General features: G+C 35.6%; 1 protein-coding gene across 4 annotated transcripts in view; it reads left to right on the top strand.

Moving 5' to 3' along the window:
- Positions 1 to 25,800, top strand: part of WDR76 (WD repeat domain 76) — a 55,753-nt gene that overhangs the window by 12,026 nt on the left and 17,927 nt on the right. For all 4 annotated transcript variants that reach the window (XM_081291821.1, XM_081291819.1, XM_081291822.1 and 1 more), the window contains 9 exons: positions 727 to 782; positions 7,444 to 7,570; positions 10,085 to 10,186; positions 10,280 to 10,323; positions 11,336 to 11,489; positions 17,866 to 18,024; positions 20,299 to 20,516; positions 21,476 to 21,628; positions 23,052 to 23,105. In XM_081291821.1, coding sequence (XP_081147947.1) covers positions 727 to 782; positions 7,444 to 7,570; positions 10,085 to 10,186; positions 10,280 to 10,323; positions 11,336 to 11,489; positions 17,866 to 18,024; positions 20,299 to 20,516; positions 21,476 to 21,628; positions 23,052 to 23,105 — 1,067 coding nt within the window. The remainder of the gene's footprint in view (positions 1 to 726; positions 783 to 7,443; positions 7,571 to 10,084; positions 10,187 to 10,279; positions 10,324 to 11,335; positions 11,490 to 17,865; positions 18,025 to 20,298; positions 20,517 to 21,475; positions 21,629 to 23,051; positions 23,106 to 25,800) is intronic.

Here is a 25,800-nt window from a genome sequence, read left to right as displayed (position 1 = left end):
TTTGTTTTTAAATCTTAAACTTTAAGAATAGATGGGAGTATACTTTTTATAGGGAGCTTTAAGGATAAAAGATGTCTATGCTAGTGTTTATGATCATAGCTAAAGGTGTAATTTACATTGGTGTTTTCACAATGGGGGTAAAATTTCTGTGTGTGAAAGAATAGCTGTTTAGGAGGGTGTAATTGCCCCCACCAAAGATATCAAACCCTTAACTTTACAAAATAAGTAATTGATTTCTCTGAATAACAGATTCCCAGATATTCTGTGTTGTTTGCACCAGGTAGGTGAGGGGATTAATTGAAGGATTAAATTGTTAAATCATCAGCAATTGAAAATTTATCAGAAATACATAATCTATGATTTTAGTTAACAAAATAGGATTTGATTTAGGAAAATATCACAATTTTTTCTGGGAAAAAAATATAAAGTAATTTTGCCAGTAGTAGAGGTTGAAGCTTGTTATTTGTAATAGTATGTGTGAGTTAATTTTGCATTTCATCATGTAAACTCATTAGCAACTTTGAAGTATCAGAATATCAGTGTATTGGGCAGCATTATTTACTTGCCTTTATTATGGATAGTATATTTATCTCATGTCTACCATGGAAAACAGTTATTCTGTCTTAAGGATCTTTATTTGCTGAATAGACTTTAATATTTTAAAAGTTATGCTATGTGGTTGTAAGATAGCATTTTTACATGCGTATGTATTTTGTGTACTTTCAGTCAGCTGCAAGGCTCCGTGAAATGATAAAGAAGAGACAACCTCCTAAGTCCAAGAGGTAAAAGATGTGGTTACAGTGGCTGGACCATGATATTTTGTTGTGGTTTTATAATCTGAAAAAGTGGTATAGTAATCTTAGTAACAGATCAGAGACTCTATAATTTAATATTAATCCCTGTGGGAATCTCTGAGGGAATACTACCTTTTAATAACTTTACAGTTCTCATTTTCATCAAGAGAATATAGAGCAAATAGAATCTCCAGAGCTGAATTTTGTTTATATTTACTGTTGCTCTGAATGGAGGAATATCTTTATTTCCACAAAATAAAGATTTCTACTTTTTCCCTAGAAAATCATTTTCATTTTCTTTTTTTTTTTTTGGTACTTGGTATTGAACTCAGGGACAGTCAACCACTGAGCCCTTTTTTGTTTTATTTAGAGACAGGGTCTCACTGAGTTACTTAGGGCCTTGCTAAGTTGATCAGGCTGGCTTTGAACTCGTGATCCTTATGCCTCAGCCTCCTGAGCCACCAGGATTATAGGCATATACCACCATGCCTAGCCAGAAAATTATTATTCTTTTTTTGGTGCTGGGGATCAAACCCAGGGCCTGTGCATGCAAAGCAAGCACTCTACCAACTGAGCTATATCCCCAGCCCCAGAAAAATCAAACTTGAAGATTCTTCTCAGGGCCAGCGGGTATAGTTCAATGGTAGGGTGCTGGCTCTTGCCTTGATTGTGTTCCTAGTACCACAGAAAACAACTACCAAACCAAAAAACTCAAAAACAACAACAACAAAAAACCCTACTGGGGTTGAACCCCTAGGGCATTCTACCACTGTGCTACATTCTGAACCCTTTTTATTTTGAGCAGAATCCTGCTAAATTGCTAAGGCTGGCTTTGAACTTTTTTTTTTTCCAAAAATTTTTTTTTAGTTGGGCACAATACTTCTATTTTATTTATTTATTTTTAATTTTTATTTTTTTTTAACATTTTCATTTTTTTTAAAGAGAGAATGAGAGAGAAGGAGAGAGAATTTTTTTTAATATTTATTTTTTAGTTTTCGGCAGACACAACATCTTTGTTTGTATGTGGTGCTGAGGATCGAACCCGGGTAGCACGCATGCCAGGCGAGCGCGCTACCGCTTGAGCCACATCCCCAGCTCCTATTTTATTTATTTTTATGTAGTGCTGAGGATCGATGGAACCCAGTGCCTCGCGCAGGAGCACTCTACCGCTGAGCCACAACCCCCAGCCCTGGCCTTGAATTTTTGATCCTCTTTCCTCAGCCTCTGAGTAGCTGTGCCACTCACTGTGCCTACCTCATTCTTTCTTTTTATTTTTCTGACTATCCTTTTGCTTTTCAGTTAGCTTTTCAGTCCTAGAATAAGGGAAGGGAATTAACATTTATTGAATGTCTATGAAGCATAGTACAGTGACCTTAAAAGTTTGTCCAGTATTATCTCATTTAATTCTAAATGTGGTAGGTAATATATCTATTTTATGAGTTAGAAAAAGGCTCAGAGATATATTTGCCCAAGTTCAAAACAGCTTATAAATGGTAGCTCTAGGATTTGAACTCTGGGATTATTTTAGCTTGAATTGTCTCTTGCATTTTAGCAGCACCTACATATAAATGAGGAAACTAAAATTCTTGGTATCATTAGCTCATTTATTTTGTGCTAGATGCTAATGAACTGTGGCTTCAAGTGTGAAGAGTTGTCATAGGAGTTAATATCACTGGTCTTGTAACTAACTATACATTTGTGCTTTTATTTTATTTTTTTTCCTCTACTGGGGATGAACCCAGCTTTATTGCTAAGAGAGGGTGTCACTGAATTGTCCTAGTTGGCCTCAAATTTGTAATCCTCTTGACTCAGCTTCCCAAGTAGCTATGATTATAGGCATGTGCCACAGTGCCCTGTTTACATTTATTTTTTTTTTATAAGGAAAGATTGGTGATTTATTATTAAATTACCTAACCCAAATTTCTAGCACTTAGTAATTGTAAGATAACAGTATCAAGTTACCAAGTTGGTAGTGTTGAAGTTATATAATAAGGGAAAGAGCACAGCCTTTGAAATTTAACAAGTTTGGGTTCAATTTTTTTTTTTCTTTTTTTCTGTGCTCTAGATTGAACCAGGACTTCATGCATGCTAAGCTGGGTACACCCCAGCCCCTGGGTTCAAGTTTTGATTTAGCCATGTAGAGTTGTAGTATCAACTGTGGGTAATTTACATATTTTTTCCTAATCTATAAAGTTAACATTTTATGAATCCAGGGAGATTTAAATAAAAAAATTAAATATGTATTTATAAGAGATACAAAAGAAGTACATATAACATATATGTATAGTTGAAAACTTTATAGTAATACAAACCCCTCAACCACATACCTGGCATCTAAGTTAATAGAAATTACAATATGTATATTTTTCCCCCAGTACTGGGGATAGAATCCAGGGGGGCTTTATTATTGAACCCCCTTTTTTAAATTTTGAGACTGGATCTCAGTAAATTGCTTAGGACCTCACTAAGTTGTTGAGGCTGGCTTCGAACTTCTGATCCTCCTGATACAACTAATATGCTGAATAATTTTGTTTTGCTTTCAGTACTATAATCCTAGCCCCAAATATGCTGGTAATTATTCTTTCATTTATGATTTTGCTATCTATGAATGTATCCTTAAATAATATATTGTTTTGTCTTTTTTTTTTTTTTAATTTTTGGTACTGGTGATTTAACTCAGTGCTTAACCACTGGAACACAACCCTAGTCCTTTTTATTTTTTTTGAGATAGGGTCTCATTAAGTTGCTTAGGGCTTCGATAGTTTTGCCTATTTTCCCACCCTTGGTATGAGGGATTGAACCCAGGGGCATTTAACCACTGAGCCACATCCTTAGTCCTTTTTATTTTTTCTTTTGAGACTTGCTAAATTGTTAAGGGCCTTGCTGAGTGGCTGAGGCTGGCTTTGAACTCAGGATCTTCCTGCCTTAGCCTCCTGAGCCACTGGGATTACAGGCATGTGCCACCATGGGCAGCTTGTTTTGCTTACCTTTGCATGTTAGTTTTAAAACATTCATGTTGGTGTATACAGTTTTATTTCATGCATATTTTTCTGTTTTAGAATATTCCATTGTATGAATGTGCTATAGTTTATTTTACTGTTAATGGACAGCAGTTGAGTCATTTCCAGATTTTCATTATTATGAAGAGTGGTGCTCTGAATTTTTTTTTTTTTTTTTTTTGCTGTGCTATGGACTGAACTAGGGGCCTACATGTGCTAGGCAAGCACTTTACCACTGAGCTATATACCTCTAGACCCGCCTCCAGATGTTCTAAACTTTGGTGCTATGTGTGAGAGTTTTTCAAAGAGTGGAGTTCTCTGGGAGTATATTTCTAGGGGGCTGGCTATTTGAAAGCCTAAAATATTTCATATATTCATCCTTTTTTCAAAAATTAAATGAGGAAGTGAATGCTGAATGCTTGGTTTAGCTTTTTCTTTTTTCTTTCCCTTTTGGGGATTGCACCCAGTGGTGCTTTACCACTGAATTATATTCCCAGCCATTTTTTTTTTTAGAGAGAGAGAGAGAGAGAGAGAGAGAGAGAGAATTTTTTAGTATTTATTTTTAGTTTTTGGTGGACACAACATCTTTCTTTGTATGTGGTACTGAGGATCGAACCCGGGCCGCACGCATGCCAGGCAAGTGTGCTACCGCTTGAGCCACATCCCCAGCCCCATTTTTTTTTTTTTCTTTTTTGGTTCCGGGGATTGAAACCAGGGACATTTAACCACTGAGTCACATCCCCAGCCCTTTTTTGCATTTTATTTAGAGACAGGGTCTCACTGAGTTGCTAAGTGCATTGCTAAGTTGCTGAGGCTGGCTTTGAACTCTTGAGCCACCTGCCTCAGCCTCCTGAGTCACTGGGATTATAGCTGTGCGCCACCACGCCTGGCTTCCCAGCCATTTAAAAAAATTTTTTTTTTAGTTGTAGATGGACACAATGCCTTTATTTTATTTATTTATTTTTATGTGGTGCTGAGAATTGAACCCAGTGCCTCACATGTGCTAGGCAAGTGCTCTTCCATTGAGCCACAACCCCAGTCCCCTAGACATTTAAATTTTTTTTTTTTAAATTGAGACTAGGTCTCACTAAATTGCCCAAATTGGACTAGAACATACTATCTTCATGTTTCTCTGTTTCTGAGTAGCTAGGCTTACAGGCATGTGCCATCACACTTGGCTTAGTATTTTTCAATAAATAGTGATTATTACTAATTCCTCTGAACTAATGTAGCTGAGAATTTTTTCTTTTTCTTTTTTTGGTCTGGGGTTAGAACACCCAGGGGCATTTTACCACCATGCTACAGCTCTAGTTCTTTTTATTTATTTATTTGGAGACGGGGTCTTGTTTAATTGCTTAGGGTGTCACTAACTTTGCTGAGACCAGCTTCAAACTTGTGACGCTCCTCTCTTATCCTCACAAGTTGCTAGAATTGCAGGTGCCACTGTGCCAGACTATAGCTAATGATTTTGCATGTGAATTTTTTTTCTTTTTGCAGTGGTTGGGTCAAATCTTATAGACTTGAGTATGCTAGACAAGTGTTCTGCCATTGTGCTATGCCCCCAACCTTGTATAGCTGGCATTAGTAGAGATGAAATATGAATTATTGGAAACAGGAAATCTTCTCTTTCCCAAATAAATATATATATATATATATATATATATATATATATATATTTAAATCTTTTTTTTTTTAAGAGAGAGTGAGATAGGAGAGAGAGAGAGAGAGAATTTTTAATATTCATTTTTTTTTTTTTTTTAGTTCTCGGCGGACACAACATCCTTGTTGGTATGTGGTGCTGAGGATCGAACCCGGGCCGCACGCATGCCAGACGAGCGCGCTACCGCTTGAGCCACATCCCCAACCCCTCCCAAATATATTTTTAATGTATTATCTCTCTTTTTAAAAATACCCTTATTTGCTTATTTATTTATTTTTATGTGGTGCTGAGGATTAAACCCAGTGCCTCAAATGTGCGAGTAAGTGCTCTACCGCTGAGCCATAATCCCAGCCCCACAAATATTTTTTAATGAATTGCTTAAAAAAAAAAAAAGGAGTCCCCAGAATATAGTTTAGTGGGTAGAGTGCATGTGTGAAACTCTAAAGTTAATCCCCAGCCCTGGAAAAAGAAAAAAAAAATTAAATGAAAAATTGGTACATAAAAAAGTAGGGGAAAAGTGGGCTTGGTCACTCATATCTGTAATCCTAGTGATGCAGGAGGCTGAGGCAGGAGGATTGCAAGTTCAAGGCCACTCTGGGCAATTTGAATCTAGTCTCAAAATAAAAAAGTAAAAAGGGGGGCTGGGGATATGGCTCAAGCGGTAGAGTGCTCGCCTGGCATGTGTGCAGCCCGGTTTTGATCCTCAGCACCACATACAAACAAAGATGTTGTGTCCGCCGAAAACTAAAAAATAAATATTAAAAAAAAAAAGGTAAAAAAGGGTGGGCAGTAGTTTAGTATTAACAGTGTCCCTTGGGACAAGAACACAAAAACAGTTACCAAAGACACTATCTTCAGACCTTACACAGACTTTGATATCTTACACAATATTTGATATCTTCCTAGATGTCCCATTGATAGTTCAGCCCTTTCAAACATAATTTTGCTATGTTCATATATGAATACATCACAGTGAATCTCCATATTATATACAACAAGAATGGAATCCTAATTATAGTAAGATGTATTCTATGTATATATTATATGTCAAAATATACCCTACTGTCATGTATATCTAAAGAGAACAAATAAACACTTTTGTGACCTAGTTAAAAATGAATAAATAAATAACAGAGCCAAAGTTGTGGCTCAATGGTAGAGTGCTTGCCTAGCATGCGTGAAGCACTGGGTTTGATCCCTGGCACCACATAAAAATAAACAAATAAAATAGAAGTATTGTGTCCATCTACAACTAAAAAATAAATAAGTAAATAAATAAAAAATAAAACAAAACAAAAAAAACAGTGCCCCTAGGTTCAATACCTCCAAAATAAGTAGGGGATGTGTATGAGTTAAAAAATAAACTGTTTGAAGGAAAATGCAATGAAACATTTAACTCTTCCTCCCATCCTTAGTTTTCCAGGCCTTCTTTCTAGAAGATACCAGTTAATAGTTTCATATATATTCCTTTATGGGTAGCCTCAGAATGTACAAATGTATGTGTAACCTTTTTGTAAACATGTACTGGGCCTCATTTTTACGTCTTACAACTTAAGAGTTCATTTTATTAGCACCCAAGGATCTGTTTCATTCTTTCTCTAGTACTGAGGATTGAACCCAGGGCCACGAGCATGCTACTAGGCAAGTGCTCTACCTTTAAGCTGTAGCCCCAGCCAATATTTCATTCTTTTCTATAGTTGCATATCATTCTAGATATATACACCATAAAATATTTTATGTCCTTCACTTCTTCATGCTGAAATTTAGATTAGTTCAGTCTCAAAAAAGTAAAAAAGGCTGGGGAGTAGCTTTTTTATTAAAATCAGATTTTTTATTAAAATCACTGTGGAAATGTATATATCTATATATTTTTATATATTTATACACACACTCATCTGTGGGACCCATTCCTAGAAGTTCTCTCTTTAATATCAGTAAATGCATTTTATTGTTTTATGAGTATAACAAGAATTTTTTCCCACTCCTTTAGAAAGAAGCCTAAGAAGAGAGAAAATGAGATTGGATGTAGAAGGTCAATGCGATTGCTAAAAGTGGATCCTTCAGGAGTTTCATTACCAGCAACTCCAACACAGCCGACATTAGAAGAAGATGAAAATGTAAGAAAGAGTGCAAATATAATCTATAATATGAAAGTTTAAAGTGTTTGAAACAGAATGTTTTGAAAATGATGAGTTATTTTTATTTTTTATTTTTTAGAGAGAGAGAGAGAGAATTTTTTTTTTTTTTTTTAATATTTATTTAGTTTTCGTCGGACACAACATCTTTGTAGGTGGTGCTGAGGATCGAACCCGGGCCGCACGCATGCCAGGCGAGCACGTTACCGCTTGAGCCACATCCCCAGCCCCTTTATTTTTTTAAAATATTTATTTTTTAGTTGTAGGTGGACACAATATCTTTATTTTTATGTGGTGCAGAGGATTGAACCCAGTGCCTCACGCATGGTAGGTGAGCACTCTACCTCTGAGCCACAACCCCAGCCCTGAAAATGATGAGTTATTTGCATTTCATTAATAGTACTTGAATGTTATATCATTTAATGAGTAAGATTTCAAAGTTATAAAGACTGGATTGTTCTGTATTTCTGCAGGACTTACCTATCATGGAGTTGTAGGTAAATTATTATAAATTATTTAACCTTTCTGAGCCTCATTTTCTCCATTTTAAAAATGGCATTAATAGAAGTTTTCAAGGGCTATCATGAGGATTAAATGAAATAGTATCTGTAAATTTCCTTACATTGTATTAAGAGCTTAATAAATAATAAAAAGTAATTATTAAAGTTATTAATAAGTAATATGTGATATAAGTGAAGTTCCCTTGCTATAGCTTAATTTTATACTACCAATGAGTGGAAACATTTTAATTTTTTAAATTTGTTCTGTAAATAAGATTTGTAATTATACTTTTAATTCATGAGCACCTACTGTTTTTAATGTTTTATATCGAAGTTCTTAATTATAAATTGGAAGATAGTACTAATTAGGTTGGTGCCTTGGGAGCTAATTGCAAATCAAGGTGATATGGAAAGCAGCATAGTAGAATAGCTTCCAAATTTTATTGAAGCACTAACCCATGGTAAGAAACATTTATGGACTGGGGATGTGGCTCAGTGGTAGTTAGCTTGCTTAGCATGTATAAGACCCTGGGTTCAATCTTTACCACTGCAAACACATACACATACACACGCACACGCACACACACACACAAACACAAACACACATTCTTCTGAAACAATAGTTTTGTGAAATGACAACTTTACTATTTGTATGCATTTTGGTATTTTTTATTCTATTCTCATTCACTGAAGTTGCTGTTTTTGACAAAATGATTTCATAGCCTATTATTTGATTTCAACCTGTATTTTCTAAAACATTGGCATAGAATAATAGCACTGAGTACTGAACTGAACTAATAGGAGTTCTTCCTAGGTCTTCCAGTTATTGGCAATGTAACTTGGTGAAATAACTTCTCTGAATTATGGTGTCTTTAAAAAGTGGTATCATTGATTGAATTGTCAAGAGGGTTAAATAAGATAGGAGACCTGGCATTCATTCATTTATTTTTATTTATATATATTTAAAAAAATTTTTTAAGTTGTTGATAGACCTTTATTTTATTTATTTATATGTGGTACTGAGAATTGAACTCGGTGCCTCACACATGCCAGACAAGCATGCTACCACTGAGCCCCAGCCCCTATTTATATGTATTTTAACTGACACATAGTTATTGTACATATCTATGGGTTACAGTGTGGCATTGCAATACATGTATATAATGTGTAATGATCAGAATAAAGTGATGTATCTGTCATCTCAGACATATATTTGTTTGGGGAACATTAAACATCTCTATTATTTTCAAATAGTAAATTAATTGTTGTTAAGCATAGTTGTCCTCCTGTTCTATTAGGAGTTATTCCTCTGATCCATCTGCATCCCTGTACCCATTAACCCTCTTTCCATCCCTTCTTCCTCCACACTGTTCCCAGGCTCCGGTAACACTATTCTGATTTTTACTTCTTTAGAATCAACTTTAGATTCCATGTATAGTGAAAATGTGCAGTATTTGTCTTTCTGATTTATTTTACTTAACATAATGTCCTCCAGTTTCATACATGTTGCTGCAACTAAAAATTTTTCTGAATAGTTTTCCATGGTGTATAAAATTTTCTTTATTCATTTTTAATGGACATTTAGTTTGATTTTATATCTTGGCAATTGTGAATAATGTTACAAATAATATATCTCCTTAACATACTGATTTTATTTTTTTGAATATATATCCAGTAGTGGGATTGTTGGATCATATGTTAATTCTATTTCTAGTTTCCAGAGGAACCACCATATGGTTTTTCATAATGGTGGCATTAATTTGCATTCATACCAAAAGGGAATGAGAGTTCCTTTCTCTACATCCTTGCCAGCATCTGTTGTTTTTTGTTGGCATTCATTTATTGAATAATTATTTTTGAATAACTGTGATGTGCTATCACTGTTGTTGGTGTTGACAGTAAAGTAGTGAAAAAACAGACAAATACCCTTTGCCTTTTTGAATGTGTAATTCTAGGGCAAGGAGACAAACAATAAACTTTTTATTTTTGATTACAGCCTTTGTTACCTCCTGGGCCTTTAGAAATGATTCCTGAAAATCAAGATGACAACAATGAACTATTTAAAGAATTTCTGCAGACATGGGGTGAAATGAACAAGGTATAACTTGGCAGAGCTTATAGCTTTTAGTATCATCTGTTAAGGAAATTTCCATGTATATTAACAGCACTTTGGTTTCTATTCATGTTTCAGACAAGTCGTAAGAACACTGAAAAGGGGCTGTTCAGCATTAAAAGGTAAATTAAAATTCCTTGCCTTTGATTTACATTTTTTTGAGACATTTGAGCTACAAAAGCTATATAATATTATAGGAATTTTGAACATGAGGTGAAAAAATATCCCCTGTATTTCTACCCTACAATAACTGTTGTTTTTGTTTTTGTATATTTCCTTTCAGGTGTTATCATATGTAATACCAGTAGAATGTAAGCTTTACGAAGGCAGGGATTTTGTCTCAATAACTAGAACAGTGCCTGGCACATAGTATATATTTATTCAGTGTTGAAGAAAATGAGTGAATTCACATTTTTACAACAGTGTATTCTAAAGTATATATAATTTTGCATTAGGCTTTTTCATTTGTGGTTATATGTTACTAGAGTCTTTAAAATTATTAAATAATTGCATAATAATTCATTGAGTAGGTGAAATTTTTACTTAACCTCCTTCTGCCTATTTAGTATTTGGGGTTATTTTCCATTTAGTTTTGTGTAATTGTATAATATTTGTTGAAGTGTTTCTATGACAGTGGATTACTTTCTCAGAATAGATTTCTGGAAGTGGGTCTAATGAGTCAGATATTATGGAATTTTTTAATAGCTTTTAGTACACACTATTAAATCATTTTCCAAAAATCTTTTTTTCCCCCTCCTGAAAATCTTATATGAACTCACTCTAAAACTAGCAATACATGTGAGTGTGTGTGTTTATATTTTTAAAATTTTTCAGTGCTGGGATCAAATCCTGACCCTCATGTGTGGGGCAATGCTCTATCACTGAGCCTACAGCCCTAGCCTGAGTATGTATGTTTATCTGTGGCCTCCTGGTTTTTGATATCATCATTAAAATTATTAAAGGTAATTTTATAATTCAAAAATGGTACCTCACTATTTTGTTTCCTTAGTTAATCAGGAGGTTGAATATTTTCCAACATTTATTTACTATGACTTTCTTTTTTGAATCATCTTTTACTTATTTTGACTATTGAGATTGGTTTTACTTTAAAAATGTAACATTTTAATTTTGTAGCTACAAAGCCAATTTAAATGGAATGGTTATTAGTGAAGATGCTGTTCATAAAGTTACCAATGGCTCAATATTCTCTGTGGCTCTCCACCCATCAGAAACTAGAACTTTGGTAGCAGCTGGGGCCAAAAGTGGGCAAATTGGACTTTGGGATTTGGTAAGTTCTTATTACTTTCTTTTTTTTTTTTTTTTAAAGGTATTCAAGTTTGACTGAAGCAAATAGTCTTAAGAAGACTAGCTGAGAGACATTCATTTATACCTATAACTTGAGATAGAATTGCTTTATGATTCTAAATTTTAGAAATCTAGAGGAATTAAATTTGTTTTTATAGAACTTTAACATTTTTAGCTTGAATATCATTAGCCATCTGGGCATAAATTAACTGCCAGGAGACTTTAAATGTATATGTGAAAAAGTCACATAAAATTCATAGTTTTTAAATTATGTTTAAAATATGATCTGTGATCTAAATGTTGTATCCCCCTCCAAATTCATATGATGACTTCCTAATCCCCAAAGTGATGATATAAGGAGGTGTGGGGCCTTGGGAGGTGAGTAGGTCATGCATGGGATTATTGCCCTTATAAAAGAAACCCAGTAGAGACCCCTTTCATCTTCCACAGGGACAGAGCTAAAAGGGACCATCCAGAAACCAGAAAGTAGGCCTTTGATAGATAACCAAATGATCCAGAACCTGGATTTTGGATTGCCAAACCATCAGACTTTTTTTTTTTTTTTTTTTAGAAAGAGTGAGAGAGAGAAATTTTTTTTTTTTTTTTTAAAGAGAGTGAGAGACAGAATTTTTTTTTTTGAGAGAGGAGAGAGAGAGAGAGAGAGAGAGAGAGAGAGAGAGAATTTTTAATATTTATTTTTTAGTTCTCAGCGGACACAACATCTTTGTTGGTATGTGGTGCTGAGGATCGAACCGGGCCACACGCATGCCAGGCGAGCGTGCACACCACTTGAGCCACATCCCCAGCCTGAGAGAATTTTTAATATTTATTTTTTAGTATTTGGCGGACACAACATCTTAGTTTTTTGTTTTTTTTTTTTAAAGAGAGAGTGAGAGAGGGGAGAGAGAGAGAGAGAATTTTTTTAATATTTATTTTTTAGTTCTTGGCGAACACAACATCTTTGTTTGTATGTGGTGCTGAGGATCGAACCCGGGCCGCACGCATGCCAGGCGAGCGCGCTACCGCTTGAGCCGCATCCCCAGCCCCTCACAACATCTTAGTTTGTATGTGGTGCTGAGGATGGAACCCGGGTCGCACGCATGCTAGGCGAGCGCGCTACCACTTGAGCCACATCCCCAGCCCCAAACCATCAGACTTGAGAAATAAATTTCTGTTTTTTTTTTTTTTTTTTTTTTTTATAATTTTGGTACTGGAAATTGAACGCAAAGGTGTTTTACCACTGAGCTACATCCCCAGCCCTTTTAATTTTTCTTATTTTGAGAAACTAATTAAAATTGAAAGTTCAGTTCTCAGGCACATAGCCACATCATTTTGGTCACCTTAGAAAGTTCTTTTGACCAGCACTTCTTTGGAACAAATTGTAAGAACATTAATTCAGCAAAAATAAAGCTGAAAGGCGAGATGATAAAATAACAGAATGAGATGAAAAAGATTGTAAAACAAAGGAAACAGATTGAAGATTAATGAAACTAATATTAGGTGAGAGCAAGGAACAGAATAGCTATTACAGAAAATCAAATTGGAGACATTATAGGAAGGATTTGTGATACTCAACCACGATGAGAAAGGCTTAGAGAAGCCAATAGAAAGACAGTCAAAGATGACCCAACAAATGAAACTGAGTGTATTGAAAAAGAACTTTTCCTGAAATGAAGAGAGAATTGAATGGCAGCTGAAGATGATCCCATGTTCTAGAGAAATTTTTAGCTTAATGGATAAAGAAATCTTCAGGTTAAAAAAAAAAAAAATTCAAGGGGCTGGGGTTGTGGCTCAGTTGTAGCGTGCTTGTCTCACACATGTGATGCACTGGGTTTGATCCTCAGCAAAAAAAAAAAAAAAAAAAAAAAGATATTGTGCCCACGTGTAACTAAAACAAAACAAAACAAAACAAACAAACAAACAAAAAAAAAAAACAAATTCAGTATGAAGAGCCCGGCTTGTCTCAGTTTTCTATAGCAATATTATAAAGTTCTGAGAGAAAGACATATGGCCCTGGAATACTTATCCAGCTAAAGAAACTGTTTTTGTGTAATGGCAGCAGGTAGATAAAAAAATAAATAAAATAAAAAACAGCAACCTAAAGAAATATGTGAAAAAATTCAAGACTCATGAGTTTCTCTGGAAAAATGTTTGGCAGCAAATTCTGGCCAAATCAACCCTACCACTTGGGAGGCTAAGGCAGGAGAGTCAAAAATTTGAGGCCAGGCAAGGGAACCTAGACTCTGTCTCAAATAAAATGGGCTGGGGTTCTAGCTCAGTGGTAGAGCACTTGACTAGCATGCATAAGGCCTTGGGTTCAATTCTAGTACTGCTAAAAAATGAAAAAAAAAAATAGTAAACCAAGATTAAGAATTTAGTAATGAGATCGGGGATGTAGCTCAGTGGTAGACTGCTTGCCTAGCACATATTAAGGCCCTGGTTTTGATCTCTCTCTTTTTTTCAGGGTCTCATTGAATTGCTTAGTGCCTCTCTAAGTTGCTAAGACTGGCTTTCAACTCACGATCTTCCTGCCTCATCCTCTAGAGCCGCTAGGATTAACAGGCATTCGCCACAGTGCCTGGCACACTTTTTATTTTTTAATCTCTCACTTTTAGATAATTTCTATTGGTTAAGAACATTATTCTGTCTTTCTCTAACCACCCTTTCTACATTCCCATATTTTATTATATTATTTTTATCTACCCTGATAACATTTATACTGAGTTCTACAACCATAATTCTTATGGCTGTTTAACATTTAATAATAGTTCAGCATTTAAGTGAATTGAATGTTCTTTATCAATTTTTTTCCTAAGGTTTTCTACTCCTAAATCCTTTTTTTTTTTAGTTTAAGCATAAGGATCAAAACCATCCAGGCACAGTGATGCATGCCTGTTAATCCCAGCGGCTTGGGAAACTGAGGCAGGAGGATCTCAAGTTCAAAGCCAGCCTCAGCAACTTAGTGAGGCACTAAGCAACTCAGCAAGACCCTGTCTCTAAATCAAATACAAAAAAGGGCTGGGAATGTGGCTCAATGGTAAAGCATCCCTGGGTTTAATCCCTGTAACCCCTCCCCCTCCAAAAAAAATAGAATAAATAAAAAGTGTAATGACTATAGCTGCTTTATGTTTTACATTTTTTCCTTTATAGGAGACAATATATCTTGTGAAGAATTATCTGAAGTTCAAAAATTTCCTTAGCTTCATTTTCTTTTGTTATTTTGAAGTATAGTTGAATTCAATACTATTAAAAAATGGCATGTACAGCATGGTCCTATTTTTCCTAAGTTTCTTCATTGTCTCTGTCATGCTGTCTGCATAGGACTGTATAAAGAAATCTGTAACTCTCACTCAGTATTTACTCAATATTTTCTTTAATTGTTTTTTTAGTTGTAGGTGATACCTTTATTTTATGTATTTTTATGTGGTCCTGAGGATAGAACCCAGTACCTCACATATGCTAGGCAAGCACTTTACCACTGAGCCACAGCCTGAGCCCACAATATTTTCTTGATAAAAAAAACAATATTTGTAATGATTTGTAATGGATTTGTAATGATTTTTTAAAAATTTTCATCTTTGTGCATCTGTATTGTTTTTCTTTTTTTTTTTTTTTGAGGGGGGTGGGTACTGGGGATTGAACCCAGGGTCTCAATTCATGCCAGGTATTTTAGTTAACTATTTTGCTGTGTGACCAAAAGACTTGACAAGAATAATTTTAGAGGATTTTGACACTCAAGGTTTTAGAGGTTTCAGTCTGCATGTGGTCTACTCCATTCTTCTGGGCCCAAGATGAGGCAAAAACATCATAGCAGAAGGCTATAGCAGAGGAAAGCAGCTGGGGACATGGCACCAGGAAGTGGAGAGAGACTCTACTTTCCAGGGATAAAATTTGAACCCCCTAAGGTTTACCCCAAGGACCCAACACCTCTAGCCACACATTCCCTGTTTACCATCACCACTAGGTTAATCCCTGTCACACACTTATTAGGTCAAGGCTCTGATTACCCAGTCCTTTTACCTCTAAATATTCTTGCATTGCTGTACACATGAGCGTTTGGGGGATACCTCAAATCCCCAACCTCTGTATAAAGATATTTGTAATCCTCCCTCACTATTTTTTAAAAAATCTTGATATTTTGGATTTGTTGTGATTTTTTTTTTGAATTTTCGTCTTTGTACATTTCTGTATTTTCTTTCTTTTTTTTTTTTTTTTTTTTTTTTTTGTATTGGGGATTAAACCAGGGTGCTTTAACTGCTGAGCTCCATACCCAATCATTTTTTTTTTGTTTCATTTTGAGATATGGTCTCACTAGGTTGCTTATGGCCTTGCTAAGTTGCTGAGGCTGGCTTTGAACCTGTGATTTTCTTGTCTCAGCCTCCCAAGGTGCTGGGGTTACAGATGGGTGCCACCATGCCTAGCCCATTTTAGTTCTTTATAACGATAGATAGTTCTGTTTTTCTAGAAAATAAATGTTATAAACATTATGCCAAGATATCAACAGTTGTTAACTTTTCATAAGAGAATGTGATTGTAATTTTTTCCTTTTCTTTCTCTTTTCCTTGTAAAAAAAAAAAAAAAGATTTTTTTTCTTAATTTTAAAATTTAAAATAAAAACCAAGGGCTGGGGTTGTGGCTTAGAGGTAGAGCACTCGCCTAGCATGTGCAAGGACCTGGGTTTGATCCTCAGCACCACATAAAAATAAATAAATAAAATAAAGGTATTATGTCCAACTACACCTAAAAATAAATATTAAAAATATTTTCTAAAAAATAAAAGTAAAAACCCAAATTGACTATTTCAGAGCAGACTAAGCCAGATTTGGAAATAATCATTGCTCTGGTTTATAATATGCTATATGGTATAGGAACCCAAATCTGAAAAATGACTTCTTAGGAGTTGGTAATCCAATTGAATAAAGGCTAATCCTTAGATGTAGTAATATTAATATGGAAATTCAGATGTGTGAATTTTCATTGTGCATTTAGTAGACAAAATACTTTTAAAACTATAATTTTTCTGCCAGAACCAAATACCTTATGAAAAGTTGGAGGCCAGCCTGGGCAACATAATGAGACCCCCATGTTTAAAAAAAAAATTATACTGAGAATAATGTTAATATTATAAGCCTACTTAGAAAGCAAAGTGTTAATGATATTGATACTGTAGTAATGAATTAATGTCATATGTGAAATAAAGAGTATATTTCTAATTTCCTGGGGATTTCATCTTGTGAAGTCATAAAAGTATGATTTAAAAACATTTTTTGGGGGGGCGTGGATACCAGGTATTGAACTTAGGCACTCAACCACTGAGCCACATCTCCAGCCCTATTTTGCATTTTGTTTAGAGGGTCTCACTGAGTTGCTTAGCACATCGCTTTTTGCTGAGGGTCGCTTTGAACTTATAACCCTCCTGTCTTAGCTTTCTGAGATGTTTAAAAATTAACTTTTGATGCTGTCCCATAATTCTTGGATGTTCTGGCGAGTATGTGAGGAAAAAGGTATGCTCATACACTGCTGGTGGGACTGCAAACTGGTGCAGCCCATATAGAAAGCAGTATGGAGATTTCTTGGAAAATTGAGAATGGAACCACCATTTGACCCATCTGATTCATGGATAGGGAGGGGGAGCATGGGAGGAATAGACGAACTTTAGATAGGGCAAAGGGGTGGGAGGGGGCATGGGGTTAAAAGTGATGGTGGAATATGATGTCCAAAGTACATATATGAAAACACGAATTGGTGTGAATATACTTTGTATACAACCAGATACGAAAAATTGTGCTTTTTATGTGTAATAGAAATTTTAATGCATTTTGCTGTCATATATAAATAAAAAAAATTAATTAAAAAAAGGTAGTTAAAAAAAAGTTAATTTTTGAAACAATCTTGCCCAGGCTGGTTTCTTAACTCCTGGGCTCAAGTGATCCTCTTGCTTAAGCCTCCTGAGTGCTAAGGCTATAGGTTCATGCGACCATGCCTGGCAGAAGCAGTGATCCGCGTGCTATTTGTCTGTGTCGTCCCCCCGCTCCACGACACCCCCACTATTGTAAAGAAACTAGTTTGCTATTTGTGAAAAGCTGGACACTTAAAATTAATGTGATTTGGTATTGTTGATTTGAAAATTATAAGAAGAAAATTAAATTGTAAGAAAATTAAAACTATCAGAAAATGATAAGAGAAAATAATTTAATGTCATTTCCTAATTCTGACTATTTGAATGGGAGAGTGGTTGCTGTTATAGACTTAAAAAAGACAATATAATCCAGATATAAATACTTTAATTACATAATAACATAGTAAATATGTAGTTTTCACTAGTTTTTAATCTCTTTTTCAAATTCCACCTCTTCCAGACCCAGCAAAGAAAAGAAGATGGAGCATATGTTTTTTATCCCCATAGTCAACCTGTTAGCTGTCTTTACTTCTCACCTGCCAATCCAGCCCACCTACTGTCATTGAGCTATGATGGCACGTTACGATGTGGGGATTTTTCCAGAGCTATTTTTGAAGAGGTAAATGTTAATTTGTTTATATGTTGACATCCAATGATATTCTGGATTCTCCATGAAATGCTATATGAGTGCTTTTTTTTTTTTTTTTTTTTTGTACTGGGGATTGAACTCATAGGCACTCGACCACTGAGCCATATCCTCAGCTTTATTTTGTATTTCATTTAGAGACAGGGTCTCACTGAGTTGCTTTGCACTTGCCGAGGCTGGCTTTGAAATTGTGATCTTCTTGTCTGTCTCCTTAGTCGTTGGCATGTACCATTGTGCCCGGCCACATGAGTGATTTTTATATCAGACTGAAAAGTAGTACAGCCTAAGGACTAAGTTCAATTCTCAGACCATCTATTACTAGTTGTGTGATCTTATTTGTGTCTCAATTTCCATAGTTGTGGAATGGTATAGTCATAGTGTCAACTTTATAGGGTTGTCAGAAGGATTAAAGGAGTGAATGCAGATAAAGTATTTAGGACCAAGACTGGCACACAGTGTTTGCTTTTATTTTTAAATTTTTTATTTATTTTTTTATTTTTTAAGAGTCTGTTGCCCAGGCTAGCCCCAGACTTCTGGGCTCATACAATCCTCCTGCCTTAGCCTCCTGAGTAGCTGGGACTACAAGTATATACTACCACGCCTGACTATTCATATTCACTGTTATTATTTGCAGAAAGAATTTTAAGTAAAATAACTTATTAATTTTGAGGGAAAACACTGGAATATTTTTCTTTTGTTTATCCTTCCTGCCCTTCAGACATGAATTTTGTAGGAATGAGTCTTATACCTGACAAAAAGGACAATAGAAAAATTACCCACATAATGGAATATATTATGCATACCTAAAATTTCTGGTGTGTAATATAATACAGAAATTATAAAATGTATTTTTTAATTTATTTTTGTGATGCTGGGGATTGAACCATGGAGTGCTCTACCACTAAACTATATCCCCAGTCCCTTTTAAAATTTTGAGACAGGGTCTTGCTAAATTGCTCAAGCTGTCCTCGTACTTGGAATCTTCCTGCCTCAGCTTCTTAGTTAGCTGGGTTTAGAGAAGTGTGCCACCTGGTCTGGCCTAAAAATTTGATTTTTCCTCACCTTCTAGCTAAGATTTAACATGACTCTTTCTTTTTTTGGTGCTGGGGATTGAATTCAGGGCATGCTAGTCAGGTGTTCTAACACTGAGCCACATCCTCAGCCCAGATTTAACAGGTCTTATGTGTTCTAATATGATGATGAAGCATTTAGCCCAGCTGTTCTGATCTGGTGAGGTTAGAATTGAAAATTGCTATTGGCTATACTGTGCAGGAAGCAGAGACCCAAGGGGTTTTTATTCAGAATACCTTGGGCCAAGTTTATTTGTAATTACCTCTTGGTAAATCTTTTTCCTGAGCTGGTTTAAACTGTGCTAGTCAGATTAAAGTTTAAGTCTGCTTAAATTTAAGTTGAATGATACTCATGAATCCTCCCTCAGACACAGCCTAGATTATCATACTACTTGGAGATTTTCTAATCTATTTGACTTCTGGTGTGACAGGTCTGAAACTCCCAAGGCCTGAACAAAATATTTGGATCTCATTGTTCATGTTTTGGTCTACTATTTAAATATCCATTTAATAATATTATTTAAGATGAATTTTCAGATTTGTTTAACCATGCCAGATATCCTCAGTAAGAGAATTCTTACAATTTGAACTTTTAAAATTTGGATTTGAACCTTCATGAACTTTAGGATAATTTTAGATGTAGGTTTCATCATTCATTCATTCATTTATGTTTTGTATTGGGGATTGAACCTAGGGACATTTTACCACCGAGCTACATCCCCAGCGCTTCTTTATTTTATTTTTATTATGAGACAGGGTCTCGCTAAGTTGCTGCAGCTGATCTAGAACTTTCGATCCATAGCCTGATTAACTGTCAAGAATTTTAATCTGATGAATATGCTACCACATATCTTGGACTTTGTTGGCAAAGTTACTTGTTATATTGAGATTTAATTTCAGCTGGATAGAATTCATATTTAGTCATTTTCCAGTAAATTTCACAGGGTAGATCAGGAACCAAGATTTATTGGGTTTAAGAGATTTAGGATATGGGTAGATGAACCATTTGATTGTAGGTGAGCCTCTGAGGTAATCACCACCTTTGTTTCCATTTTGTCCTGAGCTTCCTGTGTAGATAAATGAGGTTATTTGAGTAAACTGTCTTATAATCTTTTACTAAGAATTTGTGCATTGATTTTAAGAGTGTTGTAGAAGTGATTGTTATTTATATCTTTAGGTATATAGAAATGAAAGAAGTGGCTTTTCCTCCTTTGACTTCTTGACAGAAGATGCTTCCACTTTACTAGTGGGACACTGGGATGGAAATATGTCACTGGTGGATAGACGGACACCTGGAACTTCTTTTGAGAAACTAATTCGTTCTTCTTTGAGAAAAATAAGAACTGTTCATGTCCACCCAGTGCACAGACAGTATTTCATGACTGCAGGGTTGAGGTATGTTCTTCTGAAAATGTAATGATTTAGTCCTTTTTTAATAATATTTATTTTTTAGCTGCAGTTGGATATAATGCCTTTATTTCATTTATTTATTTCTATGGGCGCTGAGGATTGAATCCAGGGCCTTGCACATGCTAAGACCAGCGCTCTGCCACTGAGCCACAACCCCAGCCCAGATTTAGTACTTTTCATGCCATGAATACATGGTTTAGTTTGGTTGTCAAACATCTGACTTTTGTGATACACAAAGGCCAAATAATTTTCCTTTCTTCACTAATGGGGGCTTTTCTTGAGTGAGATTTTTTTTTTAATGAGAAATTCATTGGGATTTAATAAATAGTGAAAATATTGAAAGAAATGTACATTTTTGTTTTCATTGGCACCATATGCATATGCATTTATTTCTAGTTTTATGAGAAGAAAATTTTTATAACCTGGGCATGATGGCATATGCCTGTAATCCCAGGAGGCTGAGGCAGGAGAATTGTGAATTCAAAGCCAGCCTCAGCAACTTAGTGAGGTGCTAAGCAACTCTGGGAGACCCTGTCTCTAAATAAGATCCAAAAAAGGGCTGGGGATGTGGCTCAGTGGTTAAGTGTCCCTGAGGTCAATCTCTGGCACTAAAACAAACAAAAATAAAATAAAATTGTATGTGATCTGTAACTTGGCTTTTTTCTTGGAGAGATTGAAAAATCTGTGTTGCCTTTTTTCTTGGAGAGATTGAAAAACCAATTTTGTACATGCAGGTTATAGGTATCTGCTCTAATTTTTGAATTTTTCTAATATTTTACTTTTCATCTGTATCAATAACTTTAAAATTAAAACCGAATTAGGGGTTATGTCTTAAATGTTATTCCATGTAGCAAGTATTTGAGTTTCTAACTTATGTTTAACCCTGCTCTAGAGGCTCATTACATGTACTCTGGCAACACTAATAATTCTTCCTCTCATTACAGGGATATTCATATTTATGACGTCAGGCACCTGAAACTCAGGGGAAGCCAGCCTTTGATTTCTTTGACTGAACACACGAAGAGCATTGCTTCTGCCTATTTTTCACCTGTTACTGGTAACAGAGTAGTGACCACATGTGCTGATTGTAAGCTGAGGTAAATTCAAAAGGCAGAAATATGGTTTTAAGGAATCTAAAGAGTCTGTAGCTATTGTAAAGGAGACACTTAATTTACTGTTGTTCCTATTTAATCGCTAGGGTTACTATTTTGTAGCCATATTGAGGTTCACATAAAGCATATACTTAATGGTTTCACAGCAGTTTGGGGGTCTAGAGATTTCCTTGAGATTGGAAAAGGTCGATAGCTACCGTGGGGAATTGATGGTCAGGCTTTCTTTTCAACACTGAAGCAGCCCCCAAATCCCAATGAAACCAGGTTGTGTGTCCTCTTGGAAAGGAGATAATTTTAGCATAGGGAGAAGCTCTTACTTTGTGGACTAGGTTCTACATTACAGGTGAATTGATGAATGGAAATTGTATAGTCCCAGACCATGGGCAGGCAGAAAACATAGCAAAAATTTGGCTTATTTACAAACTTGTGGATATGGTTCTAGGGTTTTGGATTTGGTATTTCTAAAGCTACTTCCTAAAATTGATTTTAAAATCAGTTGATCCAAAGTAGAAAAAGTCATTCAACAAATATCTGTTGAATATCTGACATGAGTCAGGCTCAGATATGGCACTTTATTTCTGGTTGGAAGTTTATGGAATGGCACCCATTGGGAAAAGCATGGTATGCAATGTGTGACAGGTGCCCAGTTAGTTTCTAGCACAGTATGTGAGCATTACCAAGAGATGAAGTAAGAGAGTCACTAGGGAATGGCACCCCTGTGTCCTATTTCCACAATGCAGTTTCTTTAGTCTTGAGCTACCTATTGTCCCATTCTTGTTCATTTACACTGACTGGTTTACTTTTGTTATATTAACCATTAATGATTTGGCTTTCTAGTAATCTAGGCAAGAAGCTCTAGTGTGGAGTAAGTACGTTGTAATAGTTAAGCAAAATGAAAAGGGGAGATGGTAGTGATGTGTTTGGTTTCTTTCTGGCATAGTACTTAGTGGAGGCTTCTGGACTCTTTGGGTGCTGGCCCTTCAGCACCTGGAAATGATAATATCAGGCCCTCAACTAATGAGTTTTGTAGGGAAATTGCTCTTGATACATGTGTATACTTTAGGGGAATTAGCATTTTCAAATCACATCCCTGTGTATGTCTCATTGTGAATCCAAATATAGTTTGAGTCCAGATTATCACTTTAGAATGTTCATTTTAAGTTTGGAGTACTAGTTTAAATATCTCCACATAAATCCATAAATACTGGATTTTATAATATTCGTTATAATTTTATAATATTCTTTTAGTTCAATATATCTGCTGAGGTTAGAATATGATCCTATATATTTTAAAATAATTATAGTTAATACAACAAACCAATGAATGTCTTGTTAAATACACTGATGCTATTTCAGGAAAATTTCCAGAAATAATAAAAAGATCTATCTGGTTCATGTTATTTTGCAGAGTCTTTGACAGCAGCTGTATTTCTTCCCAGATTCCTCTCCTCACCACCATCAGGTAGGCTTCCATATGCCAAATAACAGTTCCTGGATTGCTTTGAACTGTTTGTTGGAGGGCATAAGTTAGACGTCTGATTGTTAAAGAGTTGTAATAGGCCTGATTTTTGTATCACATTGTATAAGTGTCCTAGTTTTCTAGTTGCTATCCAGAGAGCTCTTGCTTCCAGGTTGCCTGTGTCTATAAAGAGGTTCAATCTCTTTTAGTCAGTAGCTATTCTCTGCAGGTGGAAGTTATTTTTGGATAAGGTTAATGACTTTATTCTGACCTGAATTACTCATGTTACTTTATTAAAGAAGACTAACTATTCATTTGCTGATGAGGCTATCTGAAGCTCTGTTTATTTGTGCTTGTTTATTCTGGGCTTGAGTGCCTTTCCCATCTTCCTACTTATTTAATTTCTTTGATCACCCTCTTTTTCCATCTGCTGTTTAGAGAGAGTGAGTGTTTTTTACACCTAGCTTTACACCATGCCTTCTCCCTTGATAACTCCGTTTTTTAGTGTTTATGAAGTTGGGGACAGGGTGTGTGATTGTTGCTTTCTGAGTTTTATAGTCTTTATAAAGGCTATACTTAAGTATATTTATTTTTTGTAAGTTTTTTCCCATTTAAATTTCTCTTCCATACTTTATGTTCTAGTTTATAAGTTTCTTTTTTTCATATTCACAATTTGCTTGACAAAAATTGTACATAGGCTGGGCACGGTGGTCCACACCTGTAATCTCATTGGCTCTGGAGATTGAGGCAGGAAGATTGTGAGTTCAAAGCCAGCCTCAGCAACTAAGGCGCTAAGCAACTAAGCGAGACCCTGTCTCTAAATAAAATACAAAAAAGGGCTGGGGTTGTGGCTCGGTGGTTGAGCGCCCCTGGGACTAATCCCCAGTATGAAAAAAAAAAAAAAGTACATGTTTACTGTATATAGCATGTTTTGAAATATGTATATATTATGGAATAATATATATAATATAATATATATAATTAGCATATGCATTACTTCACACCATTTTTTTGGATGAGAACACTTAAAAAAATCAGTGATTTTGAAGAATATGACACATTGTTATTAACTATAATCATCATGTATACAATAGATATCTTGAACTTACTCCCATGAGAATTTGTGTTCTTTGACCAATATCTCCCAACCCTTCCCCCACCAGCTTTTTTTTTAAATTTTTTTTTATTGGTTGTTCACAACATTACAAAGCTCTTGACATATCATATTTCATACATTAGATTCAAGTGGGTTGTGAACTCCCAATTTTACCCCAAATGCAGATTGCAGAATCACGTCGGTTACATATCCACAATTTTACATAATGCCCTATTAGTAACTGTTGTATTCTGCTACCTTTCCTATCCCCTACTATCCCCCCTCCCCTTCCCTCACATCTTCTCTCTCTACCCCATCTACTGTAATTCATTTCTCTCCTTGTTTATTTTCCCATTCCCCTCACAACCTCTTATATGTAATTTTGTATAGCAATGAGGGTCTCCCTTCATTTCCATGCAATTTCCCTTTTCTCTCTCTTTGCCTCCCATCTCATGTCTCTGTTTAAAAGTTAATCTTTTCTTCCTGCTCTTCCTCCCTACTCTGTTCATAGTTGCTCTCATTATATCAAAGAAGACATTTGGTATTTGTTTTTTAGGGATTGGCTAGCTTCACTAAGCATAATCTGCTCTAGTGCCATCCATTTCCCTGCAAATTCCATGATTTTGTCATTTTTTAGTGCTGCGTAATATTCCACGGTGTATAAATGCCACATTTTTTTTATCCATTCATCTATTAAAGGGCATCTGGGTTGGTTCCACAGTCTAGCTATTGTGAATTGTGCTGCTATGAACATCCATGTGGCAGTATCCCTGTAGCATGCTCTTTTAAGGTCTTCAGGGAATAGTCCGAGAAGGGCAATAGCAGGGTCAAATGGTGGTTCCATTCCCAGCTTTCCCAGGAATCTCCAAACTGCTTTCCAAATTGGCCATACCAATTTGCAGCCCCACCAGCAATGAACAAGTGTACCCTTTTCTCCACATCCTCGCCAGCACTTGTTGTTGTTTGACTTCATAGTGGCTGCCAATCTTACTGGAGTGAGATGGTATCTTAGGGTGGTTTTGATTTGCATTTCTCTGACTGCTAGAGATGATGAGCATTTTTTCATGTACTTGTTGATTGATTGTATATCCTCCTCTGAGAAGTGTCTGTTCAGGTCCTTAGCCCATTTGTTGATTGGGTTATTTGTTATCTTATTGTCTAATTTTTTGAGTTCTTTGTATACTCTGGATATTAGGGCTCTATCTGAAGTGTGAGGAGTAAAAATTTGTTCCCAGGATGTAGGCTCCCTATTTACCTCTCTTATTGTTTCTCTTGCTGAGAAAAAACTTTTTAGTTTAAGTAAGTCCCATTTGTTGATTCTTGTTATTAACTCTTGTGCTATGGGTGTCCTATTAAGGAATTTGGAGCCCGACCCCACAATATGTAGATCGGAGCCAACTTTTTCTTCTATCAGATGCAGAGTCTCTGATTTGATATCAAGCTCCTTGATCCATTTTGAGTTAACTTTTGTGCATGGCGAGAGAAAGGGATTCAGTTTCATTTTGTTGCATATGGATTTCCAGTTTTCCCAACACCATTTGTTGAAGATGCTATCCTTCCTCCATTGCATGCTTTTAGCCCCTTTATCAAATATAAGATAGT

The sequence above is a fragment of the Spermophilus citellus genome, assembly GCF_964194105.1.
Source record: "Spermophilus citellus genome assembly, chromosome: 4".
Lineage (NCBI taxonomy): Eukaryota > Metazoa > Chordata > Mammalia > Rodentia > Sciuridae > Spermophilus > Spermophilus citellus.
Note: the sequence above shows the minus strand (reverse complement) of the source record. Positions and strands in the feature narration are given on the sequence as shown.